The sequence below is a fragment of the Haemorhous mexicanus genome, chromosome 21 (genome assembly GCF_027477595.1).
Source record: "Haemorhous mexicanus isolate bHaeMex1 chromosome 21, bHaeMex1.pri, whole genome shotgun sequence".
Lineage (NCBI taxonomy): Eukaryota > Metazoa > Chordata > Aves > Passeriformes > Fringillidae > Haemorhous > Haemorhous mexicanus.
In genome coordinates this window covers 3,515,817-3,542,245 of record NC_082361.1, presented here as the reverse complement: position 1 = coordinate 3,542,245, position 26,429 = coordinate 3,515,817, and the positions used below count along the sequence as shown (strand labels likewise).

At 48.2% G+C, this 26,429-nt stretch overlaps 1 protein-coding gene and 1 long non-coding RNA gene across 3 annotated transcripts in view; both read right to left on the bottom strand.

The window, feature by feature from the left end:
* Positions 1 to 17,623, bottom strand: part of LOC132336947 (uncharacterized) — a 31,706-nt gene extending 14,083 nt beyond the window's left edge. The window contains exon 1 of the long non-coding RNA XR_009489040.1: positions 17,508 to 17,623. This is a non-coding gene — a long non-coding RNA (uncharacterized LOC132336947). The remainder of the gene's footprint in view (positions 1 to 17,507) is intronic.
* VAV2 (vav guanine nucleotide exchange factor 2) overlaps positions 1 to 26,429 on the bottom strand; it is a 126,559-nt gene that overhangs the window by 75,148 nt on the left and 24,982 nt on the right. The window contains exon 2 of one of the 2 annotated variants that reach the window (XM_059864946.1): positions 17,868 to 17,984. The exons of the other annotated variant lie outside the window; for it this stretch is intronic. Coding sequence (XP_059720929.1) covers positions 17,868 to 17,984 — 117 coding nt within the window. The remainder of the gene's footprint in view (positions 1 to 17,867; positions 17,985 to 26,429) is intronic. 2 annotated transcript variants of the gene reach the window in all.

Here is a 26,429-nt window from a genome sequence, read left to right as displayed (position 1 = left end):
AGCACCCAGGGGTTCCCAGAGCACCCAGGGGTTCCTCGGAGCACCCAGGGGGTCCTCTGAGCACCCAGGGGTTCCCAGAGCACCCAGGGGTTCCTCAGAGCACCCAGGGGTTCCTCTGAGCACCCAGGGGTTCCCAGAGCACCCAGGGGTTCCTCTGAGCACCCAGGGGTTCTCGGAGCACCCAGGGGTTCCTCAGAGCACCCAGGGGTTCCCAGAGCACCCAGGGGTTCCCTGGAGCACCCAGGGGTTCCTCGGAGCACCCAGGGGTTCCCAGAGCACCCAGGGGTTCCTCGGAGCACCCAGGGGTTCCTCGGAGCACCCAGGGGTTCCCAGAGCACCCAGGGGTTCCTCTGAGCACCCAGGGGTTCTCGGAGCACCCAGGGGTTCCTCAGAGCACCCAGGGGTTCCTCAGAGCACCCAGGGGTTCCCAGAGCACCCAGGGGTTCCTCACACTGCAGATCTCCCCAGGGCTGGGTGCTCTGGAGTTTTTAAAACAGGACTCCCCAAAACTCTGGGGTTTTTAAACTGGACTCTCCAAATCACCCAGGGGTTCCTCTCACTGCAGCTCCCTCCAGGGCTGGGTGCTCTGGGGTTTTTAAAACAGGAATCTCCAAAAGTCAGGGCTTTATTAAACAGGACTCCCCAAAACTCAGGTTTTTAAAACAGGACTCCCCAAAATTTTAGGGTTTTTAAAACGGGACTCCTCAAAACTCTGGGTTTTTTAAACTTGACTCTCCAAAGCTCTGGGGTTTATTAAACAGGACTGCCCAAAACTCAGGTTTTTAAAACAGGACTCCCCAAAACTCTGGGGTTTTTATAAAACAGGACTCCCCAAAACTCTGGGGTTTTTATAAAACAGGACTCTCCAAAACTCTGGGGTTTATAAAACAGGACTCTCCAAAGCTCTGGGGTTTTTAAACTGGACTCTCCAAAGCTCTAGGATTTATTAAACAGGACTCCCCAAAACTCTGGGGTTTATAAAACAGGACTCTCCAAAGCACCCAGGGATTCCTCAGAGCACCCAGGGGTTCCTCTCACCTCAGCTTTCCCCAGGGCTGGGTGCTCTGGGGATTTTAAATCAACTCCCAAATGACTCCAAACAAAGCACAGAGCCCAGCCTGTGACCAGGGCCAGGTGAGTCCTGCTCCAGGGACAGAAGCAGCTTGATCTGGGCTCTGCAAACACCCTGGAGTGCTCCTGGGGGTTCCTCACAGGCACAAATTGCAGCCCCCTCCCTCCTGCCTGAGATCTGCCCTCTGACTTCCATCACTACCTTCTCTCAAGTCTAAATACTGATAAAACATCAGTATTTATTTTTGTGTAATTTTAATATATTTTAAATGTAATTCTTATATATTTTATGTACTTTTATATATATTTTAATGTAATTTTTATATATGTTAGTGTAACTTTTATATATTTTTATGTAGTTTTTATATATTTTAATGTAATTTTTATATATTTTAATGTAAATTTTATATATATTAATGTAGTTTTTAATATTTTATGTAATTTTATATATTTTCATGTAAATTTTATATATATTTTAATGTGATTTTTATATATTTTTATGTAATTTTATATATATTTTAATGTAATTTATATATTTTTAGTGTAATTTCTACATATATTTTAATGTAATTTTTATATATTTTATGAAATGTTATATATATTTTAATGTAATTTTTATATATTTTAATGAAATTTTGTATATATTTTAATGTAATTTTTAATATATTTTAATGTATTTTTATATATTTCATGAAATTTTGTATATATTTTAATGTAATTTTTATATATTTTATGACATTTTGTATATATTTTAATGTAATTTTTATATATTTTCATGTAATTTATATACTTTTAATGTATTTTTTATATTTAATGTATTTTATATATTTTAATGTAAATGTTATACATTTTTTAATGTAATTTATATATTTTTAAATGTAATTTCTATTTTTTTTTATTAAAAGCTACCGTGCCCAACACTGGCTTGTGTGACTGGAGGAGAAACCCACTGTGTGCAAAGCCTGGCAGAAGTGCAAGGGAAGCATTTTCCCAGTGATTGACAAGATAAAGCCTCCCCTGACTGACAGGACAAAAGACTTTTGTTTTCAGCCGATAGGCAAGGCAGTAATTTTCTTTAAAGGGCCTCTTTTCTCCCCAGGTCCTTCTGGAAGAAGCACAAACCCCAGGCTGGAGCTGGAATTGAGCTGTATCGATCCCCTGCCCTGGGGAGGAGGCTGCAAGCCAAAGGCCCCCACATTTTCCATGGTCCAGAGCCTGAAGAACCCGAGAAAATCGATTATTTGAGAGCCAAGGCTGCTCCTGTAACACACACATCAAACAGGAAACACCTCACCCCAACACCCCCTGGGTGAGCTGAGCCTTCCCTGAAAGCAAATCCTGCCCATCCCTGCCTCTTCTCCTCTTTTTCCTGCCCTCCCCAGCTCCAAAAAACCAAAAATCAACCCATGCCACCAGTGTGGTGGTGACAAATTCACGCTGCACATCCCAAACTCCACAACCTCCAGAAGCCCTGACCCTGCCAGCACTTCCATGGAGAAGAAGTTCCATGCATGGAGAAGAAGTTCCATGCATGGAGATGAAATTCCAGGCATGGAGAAGAAATTCCATGCATGGAGAAGAAATTCCATGCATGGAGAAGAAGTTCCAGGCATGGAGAAGAAATTCCATGCATGGAGAAGAAATTCCAGGCATGGAGAAGAAATTCCATGCATGGAGAAGAAATTCCAGGCATGGAAAAGAAATTCCAGGCATGGAGAAGAAATTCCAGGCATGGAGATGAAATTCCATGCATGGAGAAGAAATTCCAGGCATGGAGAAGAAATTCCATGCATGGAGAAGAAATTCCATGCATGGAGAAGAAATTCCAGGCATGGAGAAGAAGTTCCAGGCATGGAGAAGAAATTCCATGCATGGAGAAGAAGTTCCATGCATGGAGAAGAAATTCCAGGCATGGAGAAGAAATTCCATGCATGGAGAACAAATTCCATGCATGGAGAACAAATTCCATGCATGGAGAAGTTCCAGGCATGGAGAAGAAATTCCATGCATGGAGAAGAAATTCCAGGCATGGAGAAGAAATTCCAGGCATGGAGAAGAAATTCCAGGCATGGAGAACAAATTCCATGCATGGAGAACAAATTCCATGCATGGAGAAGTTCCAGGCATGGAGAAGAAATTCCATGCATGGAGAAGAAATTCCAGGCATGGAGAAGAAATTCCATGCATGGAGAAGAAATTCCAGGCATGGAGAAGAAATTCCATGCAAAAATCTCATCCCAAGGTTTAACTCTTCCCCTCAGGAATGACCTGTCCAGCTGTGACTGCCAAGGAATGATAAAAATGGGTGTCACCCCCTCCATGTGACCTTCAGGGCTGATAAAAAGGGGTGTCACCTCCTTTGTGTGACTTCCCAGACATCCCAGGGGCTGAATTATTCATTTTGGGGGATGCCAGGAAGGAGAGTGGGACACAGGTTTGCTGCTGCTGCATTTCTGCACAGTTCCCAGCTCTCAGGATAAAAATCTCCCCAGATTAAATGTAATTTTTAAGGAAGACAAAGCACCCTGTGTAAAAATTAAAGAAAATTAATCTCAACTAATATGATTTTTAAACAAAATTATCAGTTGCATTTCAGCCAAAATTAGGAGGTTTTTTTTTTTAATGAAGAGTTTGTCTGGAGAATTAAATAAAATGAGAAATCCCCTTGACTTGCTGTGACAGTGAGGAAGATGCTTTGCTGTGCTGTGAGTGCTTGAGGAACAGATCCTGGCTATCCATGGGTTATAGCAGTATTTATAATATAAATAACATACTAAGTTATAATATAAATAATATTCTAAGTTATATTTATAATATAAATACCACACCAAGTCATTTACCCCAGGGAAAATGACTAAGAATATATAACAACACACAAAGTCATTTATCCCTGAGAAATCCCACCACGTTCACCTGGAGGGACAAATCTGAGTGAGAACGTGGGACAAACAAACCCAACTCTCACAAACCAAGCAGAACAAATAAAAATCTGCAGGTTTATCACCAAAATCCCAGGATTAAAGCTCATTTTCCTGAGTCACCACCCAGCCTGAGCCTGCCAAGGAGCAGAAAACACCCAGAGGTAGGAACTGCACCAGCAGCTCGCTGTGAACTCCTGAAAAAAATAAAATTAATAATAATAATAATAAAAATCCATAAGCAGAGGAACAGAAACATTTGGTTTGCCTGTGAGTGATGATCTGGACAGGGGGAACAGAGACACCCAGGCTGGGAAATGGCACAGCTCCCTTCTGCCTCCATCACTCTGCCTCTCCCTGAGAGGTTCGTGCATATTTAAAAGGGCCAGGAGCTGCAACACTGCTCCCTGTGCCACAGGACTGGAGTGCACCAGGGAGAGGAAGGCAAGGAAGGCAGCACAGGGGGAATGTCCTGATTGCATCCTGGTCCTGGCTCTGAAAGGGTTTGGGGATGGGGTGGGGTGGGGTGGGGTGGGATGGGATGGGATGGGATGGGATGGGATGGGATGGGATGGGATGGGATGGGATGAGGTTGGGATGGGATGGGATGGGATGGGATGGGATGGGATGAGGAGATTTGCGATGGGATGAGGTTTTGATGGGATGGGATGGGATGGGATGGGATGAGGAGATTTGGGCTGGGATGAGGAGGTTTGGATGGGATAAGAAGGTTTGGATGGGATGGGATGAGATGGGATGGGACAGGATGGGACGGGACAGGATGGGATGGGGAGGTTTGGGATGGGATGGGATGGGATGGGATGGGATGGGATGGGATGGGATGGGATGGGATGGGATGGGATGGGATGGGATGGGATGGGATGGGATGGGATGGGATGGGATGAGGTTGGGATGGGATGAGGTTTGGATGGGATGAGGTTTGGATGGGATGGGACGGGATGGGACAGGATGGGATGGGGAGGTTTGGGATGGGATGGGATGAGGAAGTTGGGATGGGACAGAATGGGATGGGACAGGATGGCATCAGGAGGTTTGGGATGAGGTTTGGATGGGATGGGATGAGGAGATTTGGATGGGATAGGATGACTGTATCTTGTGTATAAGCCTTTTTGGGGGGGGATTTCTGCTACATTGGTGGATAAAAAGGCAAGCTCTGAGCACAGCTTGAGGTTTGTGATGCTGAAAACCAGGAAAATTAATGGCTCTGTCCTGCTGGTTGGGGAGAGCCTCCATGGAGCTTCAGGTGGACACGAGGTGACAAAGGCAGCACTGCCAAGGAGTTCACCACACTCAAATCAAAGCAAAAAATAGGAATCAAGGCAAAGCACAACCCCAGCTCCAGAGGGACATGCCCATCCCACAGGGAGACACTGAATTTCTCCCTGTCAGCTCTTTTTCAACCAGCCAAAAACCAGCTGGAGCAGGAGGGGACAAAGACCCCACTGGTTCTCCATGAATTTTAAAGCTGTTCAAGAACTTATTGCTCCACACTGGTGCATCCACATGCAGCATGTGCAGCTCTTTTCTCTCTGCCACGCTCCAGCAGCTCCTGTGTCTTTAGGGGCTGGGGTCCCACCACTGCTAACAGGGATTTAATTCACCCTCACTAATATTTTATCCATGGTATTAGGTCATGTTTCCCTTTCCACTTGAAAGGCAGCCCCAGCTTCTTGGCAGCAGTGAAATTAATAGAGAAATCATTAGAAAGCAGAAGGGCTGGGGCCGTGCAAATCGCACGGCGCTCGAGATTATTTCCAAACAATCCAATTAATTGGTGTCATCAGCCACGAGCAGCAGCACCCAGAGAGCTGGCATTAAAAAACATGGAAGATTATTGACAGCCCCGTGCCTCCTCATACATAAAACATGGCATGGAATTGTTTTATTGGATTATTTCCTATGCATGAAGGCTCTGCCCTGCACGGGGGGTCGGAGCAGACGCAGCTGGGATGGTGATCCCACAGCCAGGAATTGTCTGGGATATCAGGAATTGCTCCTGAGGCTTTTGAGGTAGAATTAACCAGGCTGATTTTTAGTGAAAGTGGCTTTTTTTTGGATGCCTGGGATGCAGGGATTTGCCTGTTGCAGGCACTTCTAGGGAATAAATCCTACTCAGTACTGGCATAACTCATGTTCAGCTGAACCAAATTTCTCCCAACTCTCCAAATTTCATTTCCATCTCCCTGGGCTCTCCCATCCCACTCTGGTGACCCATGGAAACCACACAAACAGGAGCAGAGGATTTTGAGCCTAAGAGTGGAAGATTTCGGCCCTGGCTACACAATCTTCCCCTCAATATTCAAAAATTGCTGAAATTTTTGCAGACCCCACCCACCTGAGAGAGGCAGATGAGGTGGGATGATCTGAGCAAAGCAGAGTGAACATATAGTGGTTAAAAAAAAAAAAATAATAATTAATCCCAAGTCTTGAGAAGGCATGTGTGAATGTGTTTTGTTTTGGAAGAAAAAGAATAAATAGTAGCCTCGAGTCAGGATAATATTTATCCACATGCCTCACTTTGAAGTTGAGCCCTTGCTGACTTCACGTGGTGTGTGCACACACTAAGTCTCCTCCAGAAGAGGCTTTTCTGAAAGCCCAGCCTTGAGCAAGGGGAAGAAAAGAAACTCTTCAAAACCAGGTACTAATGGAGAAAAATAAACCTCATCACCAGGGGAATTACCACTGTCCCTCCCAAATCCAAAAGGGGATTTAAGCAGCTTTATCACCTCACCTTCTGCAGATCTGTGGAGCTCACAGGACTGAATTCCGTGGCAGGAAAGGCAAACTGAGAAGAGCAGCCCAGTTAATCTCCAGGATAAATCCCCACTCTCCTGCTTGCTGCCACAAAGAGGAATTTCTCTGTGCTGCCTTTTCTCCCTGCCATCACCTGGCAGGACACCTGGGGAGCTCCAGGCAGGGGGACAGGAGCAGGGACAGTGACAGGCAGCAAAGCCCTGGAAAAAACCACCACATCCAACAGCTCTGCAAAACCTTCTCAGTCCCACAGAGCAGGGAGTTGGTCTGTCTCCAGCTTATTTCTGTTTTCTGAACACCTCCATGCCCTTCCCTTCAGTATTCCTCAGCAGAAACCACCAGAGATGGGGGGGCAGGTTCTGCCCCAGCCTTGGCACCCCAAATCCAAATTTCAGGATCCAAACTGCCCCTTTATGCACTTTTCACATACCAAGGGGCAGGAAATCAAACAGCCCTGCCTCCCCCCAGCAGAACCACCCCAAGAGCCAGAGCCTCCTCTAAGCCTGTTTGTTTTTCCCCCCAGAATTCCAAGCTAATCACACATCACAAATCAAAAACCCTCTTCCACTTCACCCTCTGCAAACAACGGGAAGGAAAATGTTTCTCTCTCCATTTTTTGCAGCTCTCATCTCTCTCCACGGGTCCTCCAAGTAATTTCCTAAGTCCTAAAGCAGGATTCTGAACTGCAGCCTGGCACCCTTAATGAACACAAGTGGGTAATGTCTCTGACCTGACCTTCCCTTCAGCTGGGTCACTCCTATTTATGGTCATGCCTCATTTTTCCTTAAGTGTGCCCTTGTTACCTCATTTACTCATTTATGTTTCAGTGGAGAACAAGGTAAAAAATGGATTTAATGGACCTAGAAATAGAAGGGAGGGAAAACCACAAAAGAGACACAAGAATCTAAAGGTCTGCTTGTTCTCCAGACAGCTCCCACCACCAGGAACTTCATTTTCATTGATTCTTCCCTCCTTACAAGCCTTTCTGTGGCAAGGCAGAGCTGGAAAAGCAGCTGGGGAGAGTGAAGTGCCTGGAGTCAGATGGGTTTGGGGCCATTTCACACCCTGTTGGACCTGCTGGAAGTGTCTGCTGCAGCTCAGGCTGACACTTCACAGAAGGAACAGCCCCCAGCACAGAACTCTGCTTCCAGAAAGCAGCATCATCCCATGTTAGCTGCTTCCAGGTTTCCCAGCACTGCCCTTTCCCTCATTTTGGAGGTCCCTGGCACTGTGAAAACACGAATCCCAAAGCTGAGCAGCCCTGCCCGGGTCTCTCAACCTTCCCTTGCTCTTTAAACTCCCCCCTCAGCAAGGTGAGAAGTGCTGAGCTGCCAGAGCAGGGGGCTGAGCTGGGCCAGGTCCAGGCTCTGCTGCTCCTCTGAAGGGTAACTGCCCTTCTGTGAGCCATTGAGAGAGGAGAGGAGCATTAAAATCACACATCCATGCAGTCCCTGAGCTGGGAAAAGACCCCCAAGACCACCCAGCTCGAGCATCCACCCTGCCCTGCCAGGCCCACCACTAAAAGAAGGAGTCAGGGATGTGCCCAGTGCTCCTGCAGGGGACACTGCAACCCCTGGATGTCCCCAGAGCAGCTGGGGAGTGGGAGAGGTGTCCCCAGCACAGAGGGAGATGGAGGCTGGGGCACCCCTCTGCCAGGCCCCAGCGAGGGGCACAGAGGATGTGGATGTTGTCACACAAGTGTCCCCTGCCCTGTCCCACACACAGCAGTCATGGGGATCAGTCTGGGCTCCCTGGTCCAGAAAAATCAGCTGGGATCCATCCAAATGCCTGTGCAGCCCAAATCCACCCTTCCAGGAGGATTCCTGCAGGGGTTCACCCCAAAGGAGGATTTGCCAGGGCAGCCAAAGCCACCGTGCTTCCCTCTGTCCCCTTCCCCCCTCCATCCCAGCCCTGCTGCAGGCTCAGGGGCAGGAAAATGACAAAATTTGTCATTTTCCTGCACAGTTCTGCTCGCTGGATCCACCACGAGTGCTCTGGAATCAGGACCTGGTCCAAAGCTGGTCCAGCATTCTGAACAAAACCTCCTCCCTGGCATTCTTCTCAGCCCTGCAAACCTTGCAATTACTCATTAACTGAGTTTTCAGTGTCATTTTTCAGGTTTTTATGCCCTTATAAATGCAGAAAAAGCCTGAAGCATTGCACAAGGTGCTCCTTTCTCACTTGGGGAAAAAAAAAAAAAAAAAAAAAAAAAACCAAAAAAAAAAAAACAAAAAAACCCAAACCTCCAGAAACAGCCTTACAGTAGTGCTGGTTTTAAAATAATTCACTTTGAAAGTACCTAAAGCACAGCCCCTGAATCCTCTGCAAGTCCATGCTGCAGCCAGGGAGCAGAAGGTCCAGAAGAGCCAGGAACCCCTTCCTTAAGGGACAGCCATGGTGAGGAGGGAAAGGCCACAAAGAACCATCCCAAAACCCTCTGCTCCCTGCAGGGCTCAGGACTGGGCACCCCCAGAACCCTCAGCCCCTGCCAAGCCCTTCCCTGAGCTCCTCCTCAGAGCTCTGCACCCACAGCTGGCCCAGCCTGCCCCTGTTTAGCCCCAAAAAAATCAAAACCACATCTGGCAGCTCCCCAGGAGAAACAGCCCTGTGAGCACACAGCCCTGCAGGATGGCAGCCAACACGTGTTAACCCTTTGCCCTCCCCATCCCCTCCTTTCCTCCTCCCTTTCCCACCTCCTGCTGGATTTTAGGATCCCCAGCCAGAGGAACAAGCCCCATGTCCCAGTTTGGCTGGAGGGGGAAGTCTGGTCCCAGGACAGGCTGGACATTCCATCAGTGCACAAGTGGAATTTGCCAAGAGGCATTTTAGGAGTCAATTCCTCACACTCCAGTAATTAGAACAATATTATGGGGGAAAAAAAATAAAAAAGGGTGAGGGGGAGGGAGGGCAGCAGAGCTCCCAGGGAGACTTGGCTGGATGAGGAAAAGGGCTGAGCAAACACCCAGAGTCAAGTGAGGCCCCAAGGCAAGAGCCCTTCACAGGATCCCTGCAGGCTGGACTTCAACCAAAACCTTCTGCCCTTCCCAGCTCTCCATTCTCCCATGCAGGAGTGTTTTTACATGAAATTTCTAATTCCCAGATCCAACATGGGGCTGGTGAGCCAGGCCCAGCTCCTTCAGCCCCTCATGAAGGTCAGTGGGGCTTTTTGTGTCTCCAGACAAGCAAATTCAACTCAAGGTCCTGCTTCAGACACTCCCAGTGAGTAATAAATCTCTGCTCTTTCATGAATAAATCTCTATTCTTTCATGAAGAATAAATCTCTGCTCTTTTAATGAAGAAACAGACATTGAAGCCTAATCCCACTGGGCACGCAGTCCCCAAAAACCAGATTCTCACAGAACAGCTGCCATCTACACCTACAAAAATCAGAGCACCCCAACTGTTGCATCATCTGAATACACATAAAATATCTCTATTTTAACAGGATGGAGCACCCCAGCTGAAAAAGGGAACAGAACCAGACAAACCCAGATGTTGGGGGATCCATCTCTAACACCTCTCTGGCCCTGGAGCATCCTCTCCAGGGAACTCCAGCACAGCCCACACTGCCAGCTTCATTCCAAAGCCCAGAAAATTCATTTTTTAGAAATAAAACCTCATTTTCTGTGCAAGTGTGGCTTGTGAGAGGCCAGCCTGGGAGCAGGGCTGGCGTGGGGGGTTCAGGACATGGCACAGTGGTTACTCAGAGCTGCTGAAATATCCCTATTATAATCTATTACCATTAAATATCTCTATTAAAACTGCTGAAATATCTCTATTATAATCTATTACAATTAAATATCTCTATTTTAACTGGATGGAATATCCCAGCTGAAAAAGGAAACAGAACCAGACAAACCCAGATGTTGGGGGATCCATCTCTAACACCTCCCTGGCCCTGGAGCATCCTCTCCAGGGAACTCCAGCACAGACCACACTGCCAGCTTCATTCCAAAGCTCAGAAAATTCATTTTTTTAGAAATAAAACCTCATTTTCTGTGCAAGTGTGGCTTGTGAGAGGCCAGCCTGGGAGCAGGGCTGGCATGGGGGGTTCAGGACATGGCACAGTGGTTACTCAGAGCTGCTGAAATATCCCTATTATAATCTATTACCATTAAATATCTCTATTAAAACTGCTGAAATATCTCTATTATAACAGGAGAAATATCTCTATTATAACAGGAGAAATTAAATATCTCTATTTTAACTGGATGGAACATCCCAGCTGAAAAAGGAAACAGAACCAGACAAACCCAGATGTTGGAGGATCCATCTCTAACACCTCTCTGGCCCTGGAGCATCCTCTCCAGGGAACTCCAGCACAGCCCACACAGCCAGCTTCATTCCAAAGCCCAGAAAATTCATTTTTTTTAGAAATAAAACCTCATTTTCTGTGCAAGTGTGGCTTGTGAGAGGCCAGCCTGGGAGCAGGGCTGGCGTGGGGGGTTCAGGACATGGCACAGTGGTTACTCAGAGCTGCTGAAATATCCCTATTATAATCTATTACCATTAAATATCTCTATTAAAACTGCTGAAATATCTCTATTATAATCTATTACAATTAAATATCTCTATTTTAACTGGATGGAATATCCCAGCTGAAAAAGGAAACAGAACCAGACAAACCCAGATGTTGGGGGATCCATCTCTAACACCTCCCTGGCCCTGGAGCATCCTCTCCAGGGAACTCCAGCACAGCCCACACTGCCAGCTTCATTCCAAGGCCCAGAAAATTCATTTTTTTGGAAATAAAACCTCATTTTCTGTGCAAGTGTGGCTTGTGAGAGGCCAGCCTGGGAGCAGGGCTGGCGTGGGGGGTTCAGGACAGTGCACAATGGTTACTCAGAGCTGCTGAAAGTGGCACTCAGTCAGCTCAGCTCACATCTGCAGCGAGCTGTGAGCTCAGCCCTGCTGCTGGAGCACAGAGGTCCCTTTGATAAATCTCTCTGTACAGGGACTATTTCCGCATGAAAGAAATAAATTCCATTTTTCCCCAATCATCTTTGCAGCCCACTGGCTTGGAAGAGCGAGTTTCTCTCTGCTGCACTCCATCAGGCTCAGGTACAGGCAGGATCTGTCTCACACCCTGCCTCTCCAAGCTTTTATTTCTGTCAGTCCCCCCAGCACAACCTCCAGTTGTTTTGTCTTTGAGCAGAGCTTGTCACAGGAAATCACCCAGAGTCTGCACAAAATCCTCCCATTTTTATTCTCAGTGCACTCAAAATCCTCCCACTTTTACTCTCAGTGCACTCTGCAATGTCTGAGTAAATTCTCTACAAGGGGAACAATCTTTCCTCTTTTTTTAAATTTTTTTTTCCTTGAGAAAACTCCCCAAAGCTCCACTCCTGCACCCCTCCTCTGCAGAGATCTGCACACTTTAAACCAGGTGCACAAAACCAAGAGAGGCTGAAGAGGGGAACCTGTGTGGGGTGACATCCACCCCCTCCCCAACCCCCTGCTTTGGCCACTTGGAGCATCCATGGCAATGCCCAGAAGGACTCCAGCAAGGCATTAAAACACAAACCATCACCCAGAGCTCCTGCAGGGGAGTTAATCATCAGCTGTGGGCAGGCACAGCCCTGCACAGGCATCCAGGGCTGCCTTCCCCACCTTCCATGCACTTCCCAGAGCTGGGAATTCTCCCTCAGGCAGAAATGCAGTCCCAAAGGCTCTGGGGAAAACCCTGGGGTGGGCACAGGGTGAATATGTGGCTCAGTCACCAACCACAGGGCAGGCAAGGAGTTAAATGTGTTTCTTCCATGCAATGACACAAAAATCTCATGGCAGGCCAGTTACTCTGCTGCTCCCTTGGGAATTCAAAAAAAAAAAACCAAAGATAAAACATACACACCCTTCTTTTGGAGAACTCTCCTCATTTCCCTCCCCACCCACCCTGTGACACAGCAAGCTGAGATGCTCCCAGCTGCCACAGGATCCCCCTGGGCACACAGCCAATGCCACAGAGCCATCTGAGGAGCTGGCACAGCCACCACGACACGGGAAACTCCATCCAGGCTGCCTGGACCTCTGGGGATTTGTTAAAATAAGGGGCAGGGCTGGGGTGGGACACCCAGCCTGGCTGGCAAGCCCTGCTCTGCTCCCAGACACAATTGCTTCATGCACTCCACGGTGCAGAGAGAAAACACACAGCTTTTCATGTGCTCTTGGCTGCAGGGGTCAGAAAAAAACCCTAAAAGTCAAAATGGGAGAGGAGGAGCTGCTCCAAACAGCAGCAGCAGGTCACAGCTGGCACGGGGTTTACAGCAGCTGTAGATCTGGAATTTCTGCAGTTTTTATATTAATTCATATAAATCCCTCCCTTTTCTCTGCCCCCTTTAAATTCTTCCCTTTTCTCTGCAGTTTTTATATTAATTCATATAAATCCCTCCCTTTTCTCTGCCCCCTTTAAATTCTTCCCTTTTCTCTGCAGTTTTTATATTAATTCATATAAATCCCTCCCTTTTCTCTGCCCAAACTGTGTTAAAAAGGCACCCTTAAAAACACTGCTTTAAAAATACTGCCTTTTTATATTAATTCATATAAATCCCTCCCTTTTCTCTGCCCAAACTGTGTTAAAAAGGCACCTTTAAAAATACTGCTGCAGGGCTAGAGGCTCCTAGATGGGTTAGAGATGCTGCAGGGAGGGGAATTCTCAGCAGAGAAACAGAAACAGCAAGCACCAACTCTCAGTTATGAATCCCTTAAATAATTCTGACAGCACTCCCCACCCCCCTGTCTGAAAGCAAAGAGAAATTGGAGTTTTCTGAGCCTCTGGCAGCATTTGGGGTGTGACAGAAAGGGACTGGGGCAGCTCAGAGCTGTCCCAACCCATCCCATGGATTGCACAGGGGGAATCCCTCACTTGGGGACAAGGAGCACCCAGTGAGGACAGCCTGGATCCCCCCAGGGCTTGCCAGGAGGGATCCACACCAGCCCACCAGCAGGAGGAAGGCAACACTCAAAACCACCCTGAAGATCTGGAGCAATTTTGGAACAATTACCCCAAATTTACAAAGGACACCCTTTTGCTTTAACCCTGCTTTCAGTCCCCCTCCAAGGCAGCTCTTGGCACAGCCACTGTGCCAGGCTCAGGGCACCTCCCTGGCACTTCAGCCCCCCAAAATAAATCTCCTTTGAGCCCTGGCCCTGCCACACAGCAGCCAAAAAGCCCCTGGGTTCAGCTGAGAGGAAGAATTGATCCAGAGCCTGCTCCAAGCCCTGCTCCAGCTGTGGGGTGGGTGCAGATCTCTGGCTGATGGTTTTGGCTGTTTTAATGCCTTGCTGGAGTTGTTCTGGAGCTTTGGGCATTGCCATGGATGCTCCAAGTGGCCAAAGCAGGGGGTTGGGGAGGTGGTGGATGTCACCCCACACAGGTTCCCCTCTTCAGCCTCTGGAGCAGCAGCAGAGTGGAAAACACGATTTTAATCTCACTCCCAGCACCTCCTCCTCCTTCAGCTGCCCTGTGAATCGCTTCCCTTTTCCATTTTTAGAGCTGCAGGGTTTCCTATCTGTGGGGCAAGGCAGGGAAGACCCTAATCTTGCCAAAAAAAGCCTTTTTCAAAGAGAGCAAGAACTTGAAAAGGAATTCAGGGCGATGAAATCCACGTCAGGAGGGCAGAGAGGAGAGGGAGGCTAATAAATGGCACGCTCCACAGGTTTATGAATATTTGAGCTATATTTCTTCTTAAAAAAATTGTACATTACTGCAAGTTATTTAAAATGAGTAACTCCTTTTAATGAACCTGGCTACCATCACGCTGACTAATAGAGTAATAAAGAGTTTAATCCATATTTATGTACATTTTATGTCATTACAGTGGCTGCCAATAAATTAGCAAGTCCAATAAGAGTTTGATTTTATACCATCACTGCTACTCAATGTGTAACAACACACACTACATGGGCACCAGCTTTTTATTTTATTTCTTTTTGAAGAGCCAGGCTGTACTGACAGCAAGCCTGCAGAATCAGACCCTAGTTAGGGATGAGGCAATATTAACTGGGCTTTTACTCCTGCATCCTGCAGCCATGGAAAAATCACTTCTGCAGATGCCACTGGTGATTTATGGAGAGATCTGAACCACTTTAAAGGGATCAGATATTCAAAAATAATTAATATATCTGTTGAAGGGGAATGGGTAGAAAGACAAGCACCAGCATCTCAGGGTTCACCTCTGCCATGAAACACAGCCCAGCTCCCAGCACAGCAGGATTGCTTAAAAACTGGGCATGGGGCAAAGAGCTGCCTGTCAGCAGTTTCAGCTGGCCATGAGCAATTGGAAGTGGCCTTTGGGCTCCCCTGGGGAGCTGGGGGACACTGCAGATCACAGGGAATGGGATGCACCCAGCTGGCAGAGCCTGAGCACCCCATTCCCCAACATCCCACAGCCTGGAGCTCCCAGCTCCACTGGGATTTTGGCTGGAGAAGCCCACATGGTTCATGATCCCATCTCACCAGCTGGACCCTGCTGACAGCAAAAAGCACCTCCCCAAGCTTACAACTCAAGGAAGAAGCAAAACCAGGAGCAAACCTGGAGTTGGGGAGCCCCCAGGCAGGGCTGGAAGGGGCTCACTGCTCCCATGGCAGCTCCTCCTTGCAGGAGCCCTGGCTCAGGAGCCAAAAGGAGTGATGGAAACATGGAAAGCTCTCTCAGAATAACAGCTGGGCAAGGCAGCACTGAGGGATCTGATTTTTCAGCCTCTTTTAAAGCACCAGTGGTTTTCTAACACTAAAAAACCCCGAAGATGCAGAGCCCTTTACGCAGAGGTTGGCACCAAGTCCCCTCCTTTCTCCTCAGTAATTACACCCCAGCAATCCCAAAAACTGCTGGTAATTGCTGTCCCAGTGGCCTTTTGGTTCGGAGGAGAGGAATAACTCTCTCTTTTCTGGATCCCAGTGGCATCCAGGAAGGAAACACCCAGCCCCACTCCACCAAAATCCCTGGGCAATTAAACTCCCTGTCACTGTGTCCCACCAGAAACGCCTCCTACACCACGGTGTAAGTGTCTTGTAACCCAAGAAACACCATTGATCTCAGGAGTGAATAGCTCCAGGAAGAATTGTGTGTGTGAAGTCTGTGTTTGGCCAGTGGGGAGGTGAATTAGAGGCTCCTTTTGCTCTTGCTGTGACTCCAAACAGAAAGGGAGCTCTGGTCAACAGCAGATTTTTCCCTGTTTATTTGCTTTGCCACTGTTGAACACAGATCTGAGGATAAAGTGGGAATGAAAGGTGCTGAAGACAATGGGAATGTTTTGACAGGCTTCCAGAGGGATTTAGGGTGGTGCAGAGCTGGACAGCTGATAGCTCCACCGAGCTGATAAAGAAGAAAAAATTGGGTTTTTGTATAGAGAGTCTGTGCTTCCCACATTTTCTATGGCTGGTTGAGGATGACAACAACGTGAAAACAAGCACGATGCAGGCAACAAAGCACATTTGGATCTCTGGGAAGTTTATGACACATTTCTTTCCCAAGTCTCCTAAAAAAACCAGATTGCCCTGAGCAAAGAGGGAGTGGCAAATCACCTCCTCCAGTCACAAAGCTGAGTGCAGCCCCAAAAAGTGACCAGGGGGAGGGAAGAGCAGAACAAGGAAAAGCAAACTGTGCTCATCAGCTGATGTGATCCAGCAGTGTTTAACACCAGGCATCAGAGGCAATTTGAAGCTGCACAAAGCAAGAGACAATGTGACAATAAAGCAGCATTTTAATTAGCAGCAGTTCCTTCCCCAGCCCAAAAGGTTCCTTCTGTGCATTCATATTCCCAGAACAACAACTGCCTTCTTGTATTCCATAAATCAAAAAAAACCTCATAAAACAAGGCACTGCAATTGCACATTCCACATAATGGTCCAGAAATAAATTAGGCAATAAATATCAAATAATATGTCCCCATCAGCAGTGAAAATCTACTCCTTGGATAACCAGAAGGGAAGATGCCTTCCAGCAGCTTATGTCTGGCAGCTCGAAACAGGTAAAACAATACAGAGCTTTAATAAATCTTTAATCACCTTTTCTGCTGAAGAATATAGCAATTGTCCTGGGTAATGGCTTCCCTGAGCCCTGAATCCATCAGCCCTGATGCAGTTGGTGTCAAAGGCAGGGGATCAGAACAAGAGCCACTTGTCAAAACCAGGCAGAGCTTTCCTAGTTTGGTATTTGGTGCCAACCATCACTTACAGCCAGCACATTTCTGAGAAGCTCAGGGCACTCATTCCACCCTGCCATGAAACTCCCTGACCCCACAGACACTCTGTGGCCACGTGACAAAAATCAGGGGTGATTTCAGCAAAGTTTATTTTGCTCTGCACAGGTGGCAGTGAGTGAGGTGTGGGCCCCAGGCAAGGTTTGGTTCTTCTCAAAAACACATGGGTCACTGCTATGGATATATGTTATGAAAAATCTTTTTGCTAAGATTTTTCTCTTAAGAAGCTGAGAAGACTCAAAAACGAAATGTAAACAATGATTATCTGCTGCTGTGGAATGCAACAGGTGCATCTTTGATTGGTCTCATGTGGTTGTTTTTAATTAATGACCAATCACAGTCCAGCTGTCTCAGACTCTCTGGTCAGTCACAAGATTTTATCATTCCTTTCTATTCCTTTCAAGCCTTCTAATGAAATCCTTCTTCTATTCTTCAGTGTAGCTTTAATATACCATTTTCTTTCATATAATACATATCACAAAATAATAAATCAACCTTCTGAAACATGAAGTCAAGATTCTCATCCCTTCCCACGTCAGTTACCTGCAAATTCCACATGTGGTGACCCCGAGTGACAAACATTAGCACAGGTCACATCCTTTAGAGACTGATCCCTGAGAGTTTTTCACCTGAAGCAGAATACTTGAAGGCTTGGTCACCCTTCACTGAGGACACAGCAGACTCAACCCATTTTAGGTTTTTAACCCCTAAATTTAGGGTTTTAACCCCTAAACACACTGCGGACACAGCAGAATCCTAAACACACCACAAGCACAGGGGAACTGGTGCCCAATTCCCAGGGGCTGCTCAGAAAACCACAAAACCTTTGTGTTTTCATCCCAAAGCCAGGGAGCAGCCCAGGGCAGAGCCATCCCTCCCCAGGAGCTCGGAGGTAACTCTCACCTTCCCGAAATCCCGCACGTCAAAGAGGTCAAAGGGGTCAAAGAGGTCGCTGTTCCTCAGCCCAAACTTGTCGTGGCACACCTTCAGGAAGGTCCGGATGTTCTTCAAACACAGAAACTGGGGGAGAAAAAGGAGAAAAGGAGGGGAAAAGTCAGCGAGACAGGCACAAATTACAACTGGGATTTCCCGAGTTCAATGCAAGGCAAGGGGGCAGGTGTTGGGGAAGATGAAACAGGAAAGCCTTATAAACATGATTGCCTGGCAAAAGATTTTGAGAATGTGGAAACTATCAGAGAGACTGAAATGAAAGCAAGATTTGAGATACTTTAGTTACTGAACAACTGGAAAACAGTGGTGTGGCTGGCTGAAGGTAATGATGAAATAACATCCTCTGCTTGCAGGCAGCTCCAAGGGTCAGAGCAGACCCTGCTGGCTAGGCAGAAGGGCCCAAAGAGGAGTTTTTAGGGTTTCCAAAGAGTAGTTTTTAGGCTTAGCAGAAGGGGTCCAAAGAGGAGTTTTTAGGGTTTCCAAAGAGTAGTTTTTAGGCTTAGCAGAAGGGGTCCAAAGAGGAGTTTTTAGGGTTTAAAATGTAACACAGTATGGTAATGTAATGATTCTAATAGGCTGTATGTAAATGCTGTAGGATTTGTATTTTGTACTAGATTGGTTAGTGAGAATTAGAATATTCAGCACAGAAGAAAATTTATTGTATTATAACGGGAACTTTATTCTCTCTTTCCCTTTTGCTTTAATTCTTCTCTCTCATCCTTTTCACCAGGCTCTTGCCTTCTCTCTCTTTACCACTCTCTTTACTTCTCTTTACTGCTCCGAGCTGTGGCTGGCAGCTCCCAGCAGGGCCCTGCAATAAACCCCAAACTCCAAGCCCTGGCTTCAGAGATCTCTGCTCTCCATCCATCCTGACTGTCCCACCCCTGCCACTCCGACAAGCAGGGAGTGAGAAGCTCGCCCTGCAAGGCCAGGCAGGATTTTATCTGGATTATCCTCAGCTCTTTCTGAGGATGTCAGGCTCTGGTGCCCAGCGAGGGCTCCTGTGTTCTCAGCTGCACGCCAGGAGCACAAGGCCCCTTTGAAAAACAACTTTCTCCCAAGGTGACCCTGCAGAAGGGCTGCAAAACTCAAGCAGGACGTTTCCCTTTCAAGGTGAAGGGAAATGTGAATTACAGCTGATGCTGCACAGAAGCCCAGTGTTGAACATTTAACCCTTTCCAGCACGAGCCCATTTGGATCCCTGCAGAAGGGACACGAGTTACAGCAACAGGACAAGGGGGATGGCTGTGAACTGGCAGAGGGCAGGGTCAGATGGGATACTGGGAGGGAATTCTTCCCTGTGAGGGTGGGGAGGGTCTGCCCAGAGAAGATGTAGCTGCTCCATCCCCAGAAGTGTCCCTGGAAGGTTGGACAGGGCTTAGAACAACCCGGGATGGAGGAAGGTGTCCCTACCCAGTCTGGAGGATCTACAAGATCCCTTCCAAACCTGTGGTTATCCAGCAAGGTTGACTGGCAGAGCAACATCAAGTTTCTCTTTTAAAACACCCTGCCTTTGGCTACAGCAAAAAAAAGATTATTTTATCCAAAATCACCAGGGATTCTGAAGCCTGAGGACTCCAAATGGTCTTGCTCCTGGCAGCACGGGGGCTTAAGAAGAGAAAAATAAAAATCTGCTTCATTTTTCCAGCTGCATCACCTACATCCTTCATCTGCTGAGCCAGCCAATTAACTTCCCTTCTTTTTACACCTTCACTGCAAAATGCAGTGATAAATTGAAGGTATCTTTAGGCAACTCTTCACTTTTTCTGCAAATTCCTCACAGACACCTAACCAACACGAAATCAACCCATTAAGGGGGTGAATCACCCCCATGTGATCAACAGGCAGAGGAGCCAAGCTGCCCTTGGGTGGATTCCTCCCTGCTTTTGTCACATGGCACGATCCCAGAGCTGTCATCAAGCACACACCGCTTGCAAACTTCACCCAGGGTTCAAAGCAAAAGAAAATAGCTTAATTTTCTTTTAATTAAAAGAATCAAAGCCCAGTCCTTGGGGCCATGGTATCTCCACAGACTCGTTAGTGCTGCTCTGGGGATTAGACACCAGGGTTTCCAGCCTGGATTAGCAAAACCACCTCGTTAACAGCAGGCTGCTTCACCTACACAAAGGAAGGAATCACCTTTTACCCTTCTGCCCCTCGCCACGGGGCCAGCAGAGCTCCCCCAGCACGGGGGGCACAGGACAGTCCCCCCACATCAGAGCCCTCTCATCAGACAAGCACGTGCCAGAGGCAGAAACTGAAAACAAATCTGGTTTTCTGGGGCATTCCTCTATCTCACATAAACACTGCAGTAAATATAAGTGTCTAGACTGGGAGGTTTTGGGTTGTTTTTTTCTCTCTCTGGGTTTTTTTTTTTTTGGAATTGCTTTACAGGCTCTCTTGCTGACACTGGTTATTTCACAACTTTATCTCTGCAAGAATTTGCACCCCAGGCTGTGTGTGCTGCTGCACTGCAGTCCCATTGATTCCAAAGTTCCAGCTTATTTTAAATCCTTTTAAGCCTCCAGTTTTGAAAGTTAATGGCACAGGGTACAGCCACAATTACACACAGCAAGATGCAAACCTCCTCTGCAGAACCACCCTGCCCTCCTGCAGCATTCCCTCCCCTGCTCCCGCTCATCCCGGGCTGGGAGCACCAAATCACAATCACAGAATGGCTCGGGATGTTCAGGATTATCCATTTCCACCCCCCTGCCATGGGCAGGGACCTCCCACCATCCCAGTTTGCTCCAAGCCTGGCCTTGGGCACTGCCAGGGATGGGGCAGCCACAGCTGCTCCGGGCACCCAGTGCCAGTGAAGGAACCAAAGGCCAAAAGTGATGTTCCTCACCCAATTCAGAGCTGGAAACCCCCTCACCACACTGGTAAATAAAAAAAAAAAGACGAGGAGACACCTGCCACAGGGGCAGCTCCAGGTGACATCAGCAAAGAGCCACCACACCACCAGCCAGGCCCTGGACAAACGTGGAGGAAAAAGCCCATCATCTACTCTAGGAGCTGCTGGAAAAGGCCTGGTGTAAACCACAGCAAACACAATTAACCAGTTAATTAAGGAACAGAGCAGCCACCACAGGAACAGCCACCACCATGATAATTGCAGGTGGGTTTCACCCTCACTCTTGGAGCACCAGAAGTCCAGGTGGGGACACTCAGCGTGGCTGTGGGTGGCACAGTTCACTCCTGGCCCTCCTTCCGTGGCCAGTCTGCAAAGTGGCACCTTGTGCTCTGGATTTTCTTGTGCTCTGGATTTTCTTGTGCTCTGGATTTTCTTGTGCTCTGGATTTTCTTGTGCTCTGGATTTTCCTGGCGTTTCGAGGCCGCTGCTGATGGAAGATGATGAATTTTTGGCTCAAGACTGTTACTCAACAGCCACAGGTTAAAATTAGCTCCAATTCAACATGGGCTGTGCTGAGGCCATTTAATTCGCCAGTCAATCACACCTTTGGACAAGCAAACATTTCACAGGAGAAAAAAGAAATCAATGTTCTCTCATTCAGCACCTGTCAGGCCCAAAATCAGTGGTGTCATTTATTTCATTTATCTGCTCTGAGCGAGGCCAGAGCTGAGCAGGGTCCTGAGCTCTCCCCTGGTGTGAGGGAGCACCAATGTCACAAATTTCCTGCCAGCACCCTCCTGTGCATCCAAAACAGCCTTGGGAGCCACCAGCCATGGCTCCTGGGCACAGAGCTGAGAGCACACAGAATTCCATGGCCACCAACATCTCCAGGCTCTGGGACAGCCCCAGAACAAATCCCTGGCTGGGGAGAACGTCCTGGGACTGCAAAGCCCATCGGAGAGGGAAGTCAAAGCCAGAGGGAAGAGGGGCTGGAACAGGGATGGGATTGTGACAAACAGAGCAAGAAGCTCGTCTGGTAAAACAGAACACCCTGAAGCCTGATAATGGATGAGAGAAGTGTGGTCAGCTCTGCCCCAGGCCTTGGAGAGAGGCAGCAGAGGGCCCCATCACTGCACTCAGCCAGTTTCAGAAGAGCTCTGCTTATTTTTAACCACTCTGCAGAGTCATAAAGTGAATAAACTGCTCTGAGCTGCCGCTGGGAGCCCCTGGCACCCTCCTGCACACGGGGTGCCCAACAGCCCCCAGGCCTGGGACACACTGGGAGCTCCTCAGCAGCTTCTGGGATGCTCTGCTGAAAAGATGGTTTTCAGGATTTTCTCTCTTTTACTGGATTCAGTGAGTTTAGAGAGATGATCACAGGGCATACAAAGGGGTGTGCTGCCAAGTTTTTGTGCCACTCCAATTCAGAAATGCACTGGAGGTGCCTTCAGGGGAGGTCAGCAAAGGGACAATTTGGCACTTGGGTAACTCCACTTTGCCCTGGGACCCCAGCAGGGCAGGTCAGATGTTTCTGCAATTGGAAACTCCAGCCCTGGGGGTGGGGGAGGACTCGTGGGGAGGGTGGGGGTGACTCTTCCTCCCAGCCCACACTGCAGGCCCCTCCCTGCAGTCCCCAAATGACTGGGCAGCCCTGGCACCTGCACTGACAAGAAGGAGCCATTTCCAATGCAAATTCACCACAGAAGAGAAAACTGCTGGGGGTGGGCTGGAAACACATCCCAGCCCTAAAGGCTTGAAGGCCACACGTGCACCCAGCAAAACTGCTTGGTTAATGGAAAAACACGAGCATTTTTGTTAGAAAAGACCTCGAGGATTGAGTCTGACCATCAACTCAGCACTGCCAGGCCCTCCACTAAGGGGATGGCTTGTCCTAAATGCCATGTCCCTAAATGGCACCTCCACACCTCATTAAATCCCTCCAGGAATGGGGACTCTGTCACTTCCTCAGCCTGGTGATGGCAGAGACAGACAAAAAGCTGGAGAATGCAGCAGCAGAAATCCCAGGTGGGGTCTGGGGGAGCACCAAGGCAGCCCCTGCTCCTCACACTTGGGATGGACACACAGAGCTTGGGAATCTCGGAGAGACTCCTAAAAAATACCATAAAACACAAGGAAAGGCAGGGAACAAGGAGGATGGTAGGAACCTCCAGGAGGGCACAGCACTTTGGGAAGGGCCTTTAGGAGAGGGGCTGGGGCCGTGGGGAGAGCACACAAGGGCACAAGGGGGGTCTGGGCAATGTGCCCAGCATGGCCAAAGCCCTGGGCTTGAAGTGTGTCCTGCAGCAAGCAAGGAATGCTGGAGCTCTGCTGGGGGAGATAACCCCTCTGATGAATGATGCAAGGGACTTTCTTCAGCACTTCCCTGTCACCAACATGTTTTATGAAAAATCCTTTCCTTAGAATTTTTCCCTCCTGAGAAGCTGAGAGGCCTCAGGAACAAACTGTAAACAAATCTTATCTCTGCTGTGGGATGCAGCAGGTGGAATCTGGGATTGGTCTCATCTGGTTGTTGTTAATTAAGGGCAAATCACAGCTCACCTGTGCAGACTGTCTCGGTCAGAGACAAGCCTTTGTTATGCATTCCTTTTCTATTCTTAGCTTAGCCTTCTGATGAAATCCCTTCTTCTATTCTTTTGGTATAGTTTTAACATATTATCTATCATAAAATAATAAATCAAGCCTTCTGATACATGGAGTCAACTTTCTTGTCTCTTCCCTCATCCTGGGACCCTTGTGGACAATACCACACTTCCCAGCCCTGATGGCAGATCTCCTCTTATCTCACTGCTGGGTGAGAGTGAGTCCTCAGCAGGGAGCTGGGAGCATCTGCTGGTCACAGCTCTGCCAACGGGCAAGGGAGGCTGGCTCCTTGAGAAAACACAGCATTGACCAGGGAAAACAGCTGTGCCATGGCCCAAACCTCTGCAGAGAGCCAGGGGATGCACCTCTGAGCCACACTGAGTCCTGTGCTGCTGATCAAATCTCCCTTGGCTTCCTCCAACATCAGGATTGGAGAGAAAATCCAAGGGTATCCAGTGGGAGCTGCAGGGCTGCAGCCATCACAGGGCAGGGTTGGGATGAGCTGGCCTTTAAGGTCTCTTCAAACCCAAACCATTCTCTAAAACTGAACTAAAACTGAAAATCACGACCTGGGTCTGACCTCCCCAAATGTCTCTGCCCCATCCAGCTCCCCAGGACAGTTCTGGGACCAGCAATGAGTCAAAAGCAGCAGTGGAGCTTGGATTCCCCCCCAAATCTCCCATGGCTTTGTTCCTGCTGGCTTTGTTCCTCCCCAGCTTTGCCCCATTGTCTCTGGTGCAGAGGCAGCACAAAACCTCTCTGCAGAGAATTCCCCAACGCATTTGGATTCAAGTCAGAGCTCATCAATTACTTCAGATGGACAGATTAAATTTCAGGTTGTTGGACAGCAGATTTATCTATTGAGAAGTGGAGAATGAAATTATTTCTCAAACAGTTTAGCACTATTATTTCCCCCCCCCTCTGCCTTTCAAAGCCATTCCCATTGCTGAGTGCTCCAGGGCTGGGCAAATTCCACTTAGGGAGGCTGATTAATGAGCCTGAAACACTGATGAGGGCTGACCTCTCTCTCCATAGCTTCTCCTTCTCACATCCCCTCACAAGCACCATTTTTCCCTAGGAAAGCAACCATGGATTTGAGCAAACACCCATGGCAGAGCACTGGGGAAAGCAGGAAAAGGTTTTTCCCAGGGAGGGAAGATGAAAAATTCCTGCACAAACTCACCAGGAGCTTCCACCTTGCCCAAGAGAAGCACACCAGGGGTCCAGCAGCAGGGCAGGACAGGTTGCCAAGCCCTGCTCTGCTTCTGCTCATCCTCAAACCTTCACCCATCATTGCCCTGGCATGGCTCAAAGGGACAAACACGACAAACACCCCCAGGCACCCCACAGGAATCATCTTCAAACCTTCACCCATCATTGCCCTGGCATGGCTCAGAGGGACAAACACGACAAACACCCCCAGGCACCCCACAGGAATCATCTTCAAACCTTCACCCATCATTGCCCTGGCATGGCTCAGAGGGACAAAGACCCCCCAGACACCCCTCAGGAATTTCCCATCATGGGCTCTCCAAAGGAAGAGGTCTCTCAGTTAACAATATAAAACCCATGAACTGGAAATGGAATAAACACGGAATTGTGAAAAAAATAATTAAAAACTACAAAATAAAAGTAAAAGAATAAAAATCAGAGACTCTGGAGTAACCTGCTGAACACCCAGAGGACACTCAGAGGGTGCTGCTGTCACCCTGCCAAGCCCAGGCCTCCAAGAGCTCGTCCTATTTCACCCAAGGAAGTTCTCCTGACTCCTGAACTCCCCAGGAAGATGCCAGGCTCATTTCCCCCATTACACATGGGACAAAAAAAAAAAATGGAAAAGCAAACAGAAAGCTGTAAGTGTGGCTAAAACCCCCCACCCATCAGGGAACTGAGATGGATAACTCGGGATAGCCCAGGGCTGGAGGAGGGAACAAGGGGAACGCCGGGCTCCGTCCGTCTGTCCATCCACGGTCACCCCACGGCTCTCAGGGGCTCTAAATGATAGGAAGGAAGCTGCAACTTCCCAAAGAAAAGGCTGGAGCTGCCACTGCTGACAGAACTTCCCTCCCCTGTGGAGCCCTCCCGGGCCTGCAGACGCTGGCAAAGGCAGGTAATTAAGGTTTTAAGGCTTTAATTGCAATGCCTGGCAGGGTTTCACCCACGGTGCTCACAAGGGCTGAAATTCCCCCAGCCACCCCAAATCCAGCAGGTCCAACAGGTTCAGCACTGGTGCAACCCCTCCAGGCACAGAAATGAGGTTTGTGTCACCCAAACCCTGCCCACTGGGGCTCTGGAAAACCCCAGTGAAATCCCTGTGTGGCTGACTGGACTCCAGAAATGGAGCTTTTAGGATATTTCTGAGAGAACTGAAGAGCCAATCCCAGGATATTTCCAAGAGACCTGAAGAGCCAATCCCAGGAATAACAACAGTTTCTGGCAAAAGCCAGTGGGCAAAATGGATCTTTTAGGATATTTTAAGAGACCTGAAGAACCAATCCCAGGATATTTCTAAGAGACCTAAAGAGCCAATCCCAGGATATTTCTAAGAGACCTGAAGAGCCAATCCCAGGAATAACAACAGTTTCTGGCAAAACCAGGTTGGCAAATGGATCTTTTAGGACATTTCTATGAGACCTGAAGAGCCAATCCCAGGATATTTCTGAGAGATCTGAAGAGCCAATTCCAGGATAATTCTAAGAGACCTGAAGAGCCAATCCCAGTATATTTCTGAGAGATCTGAAGAGTCAATCCTAGGATATTTCCAAGAGACCTGAAGAGCCAATCCCAGGATATTTCCAAGAGACCTGAAGAGCCAATCCCAGGAATAACAAAGAGTTTCTGGGAAAACCAGGTGGGCACAGCCCCTCTCTGACAGCCCTGGTGGCCAGCAGCTCCTGGGGGATGGATGGAAGGGCAGGGAGAGAGGCTTTGCACCCCTGAGGGTGGGCAGGCCACCAAGGATCATCCAGAGGAGAAACCCAGAAGCTTCCAGGGTTCCTCAGTGCCCCAGCAAATCCATCCAAGGTGGTTCTTTGGGCTTCCTGCCAGAATCCAGG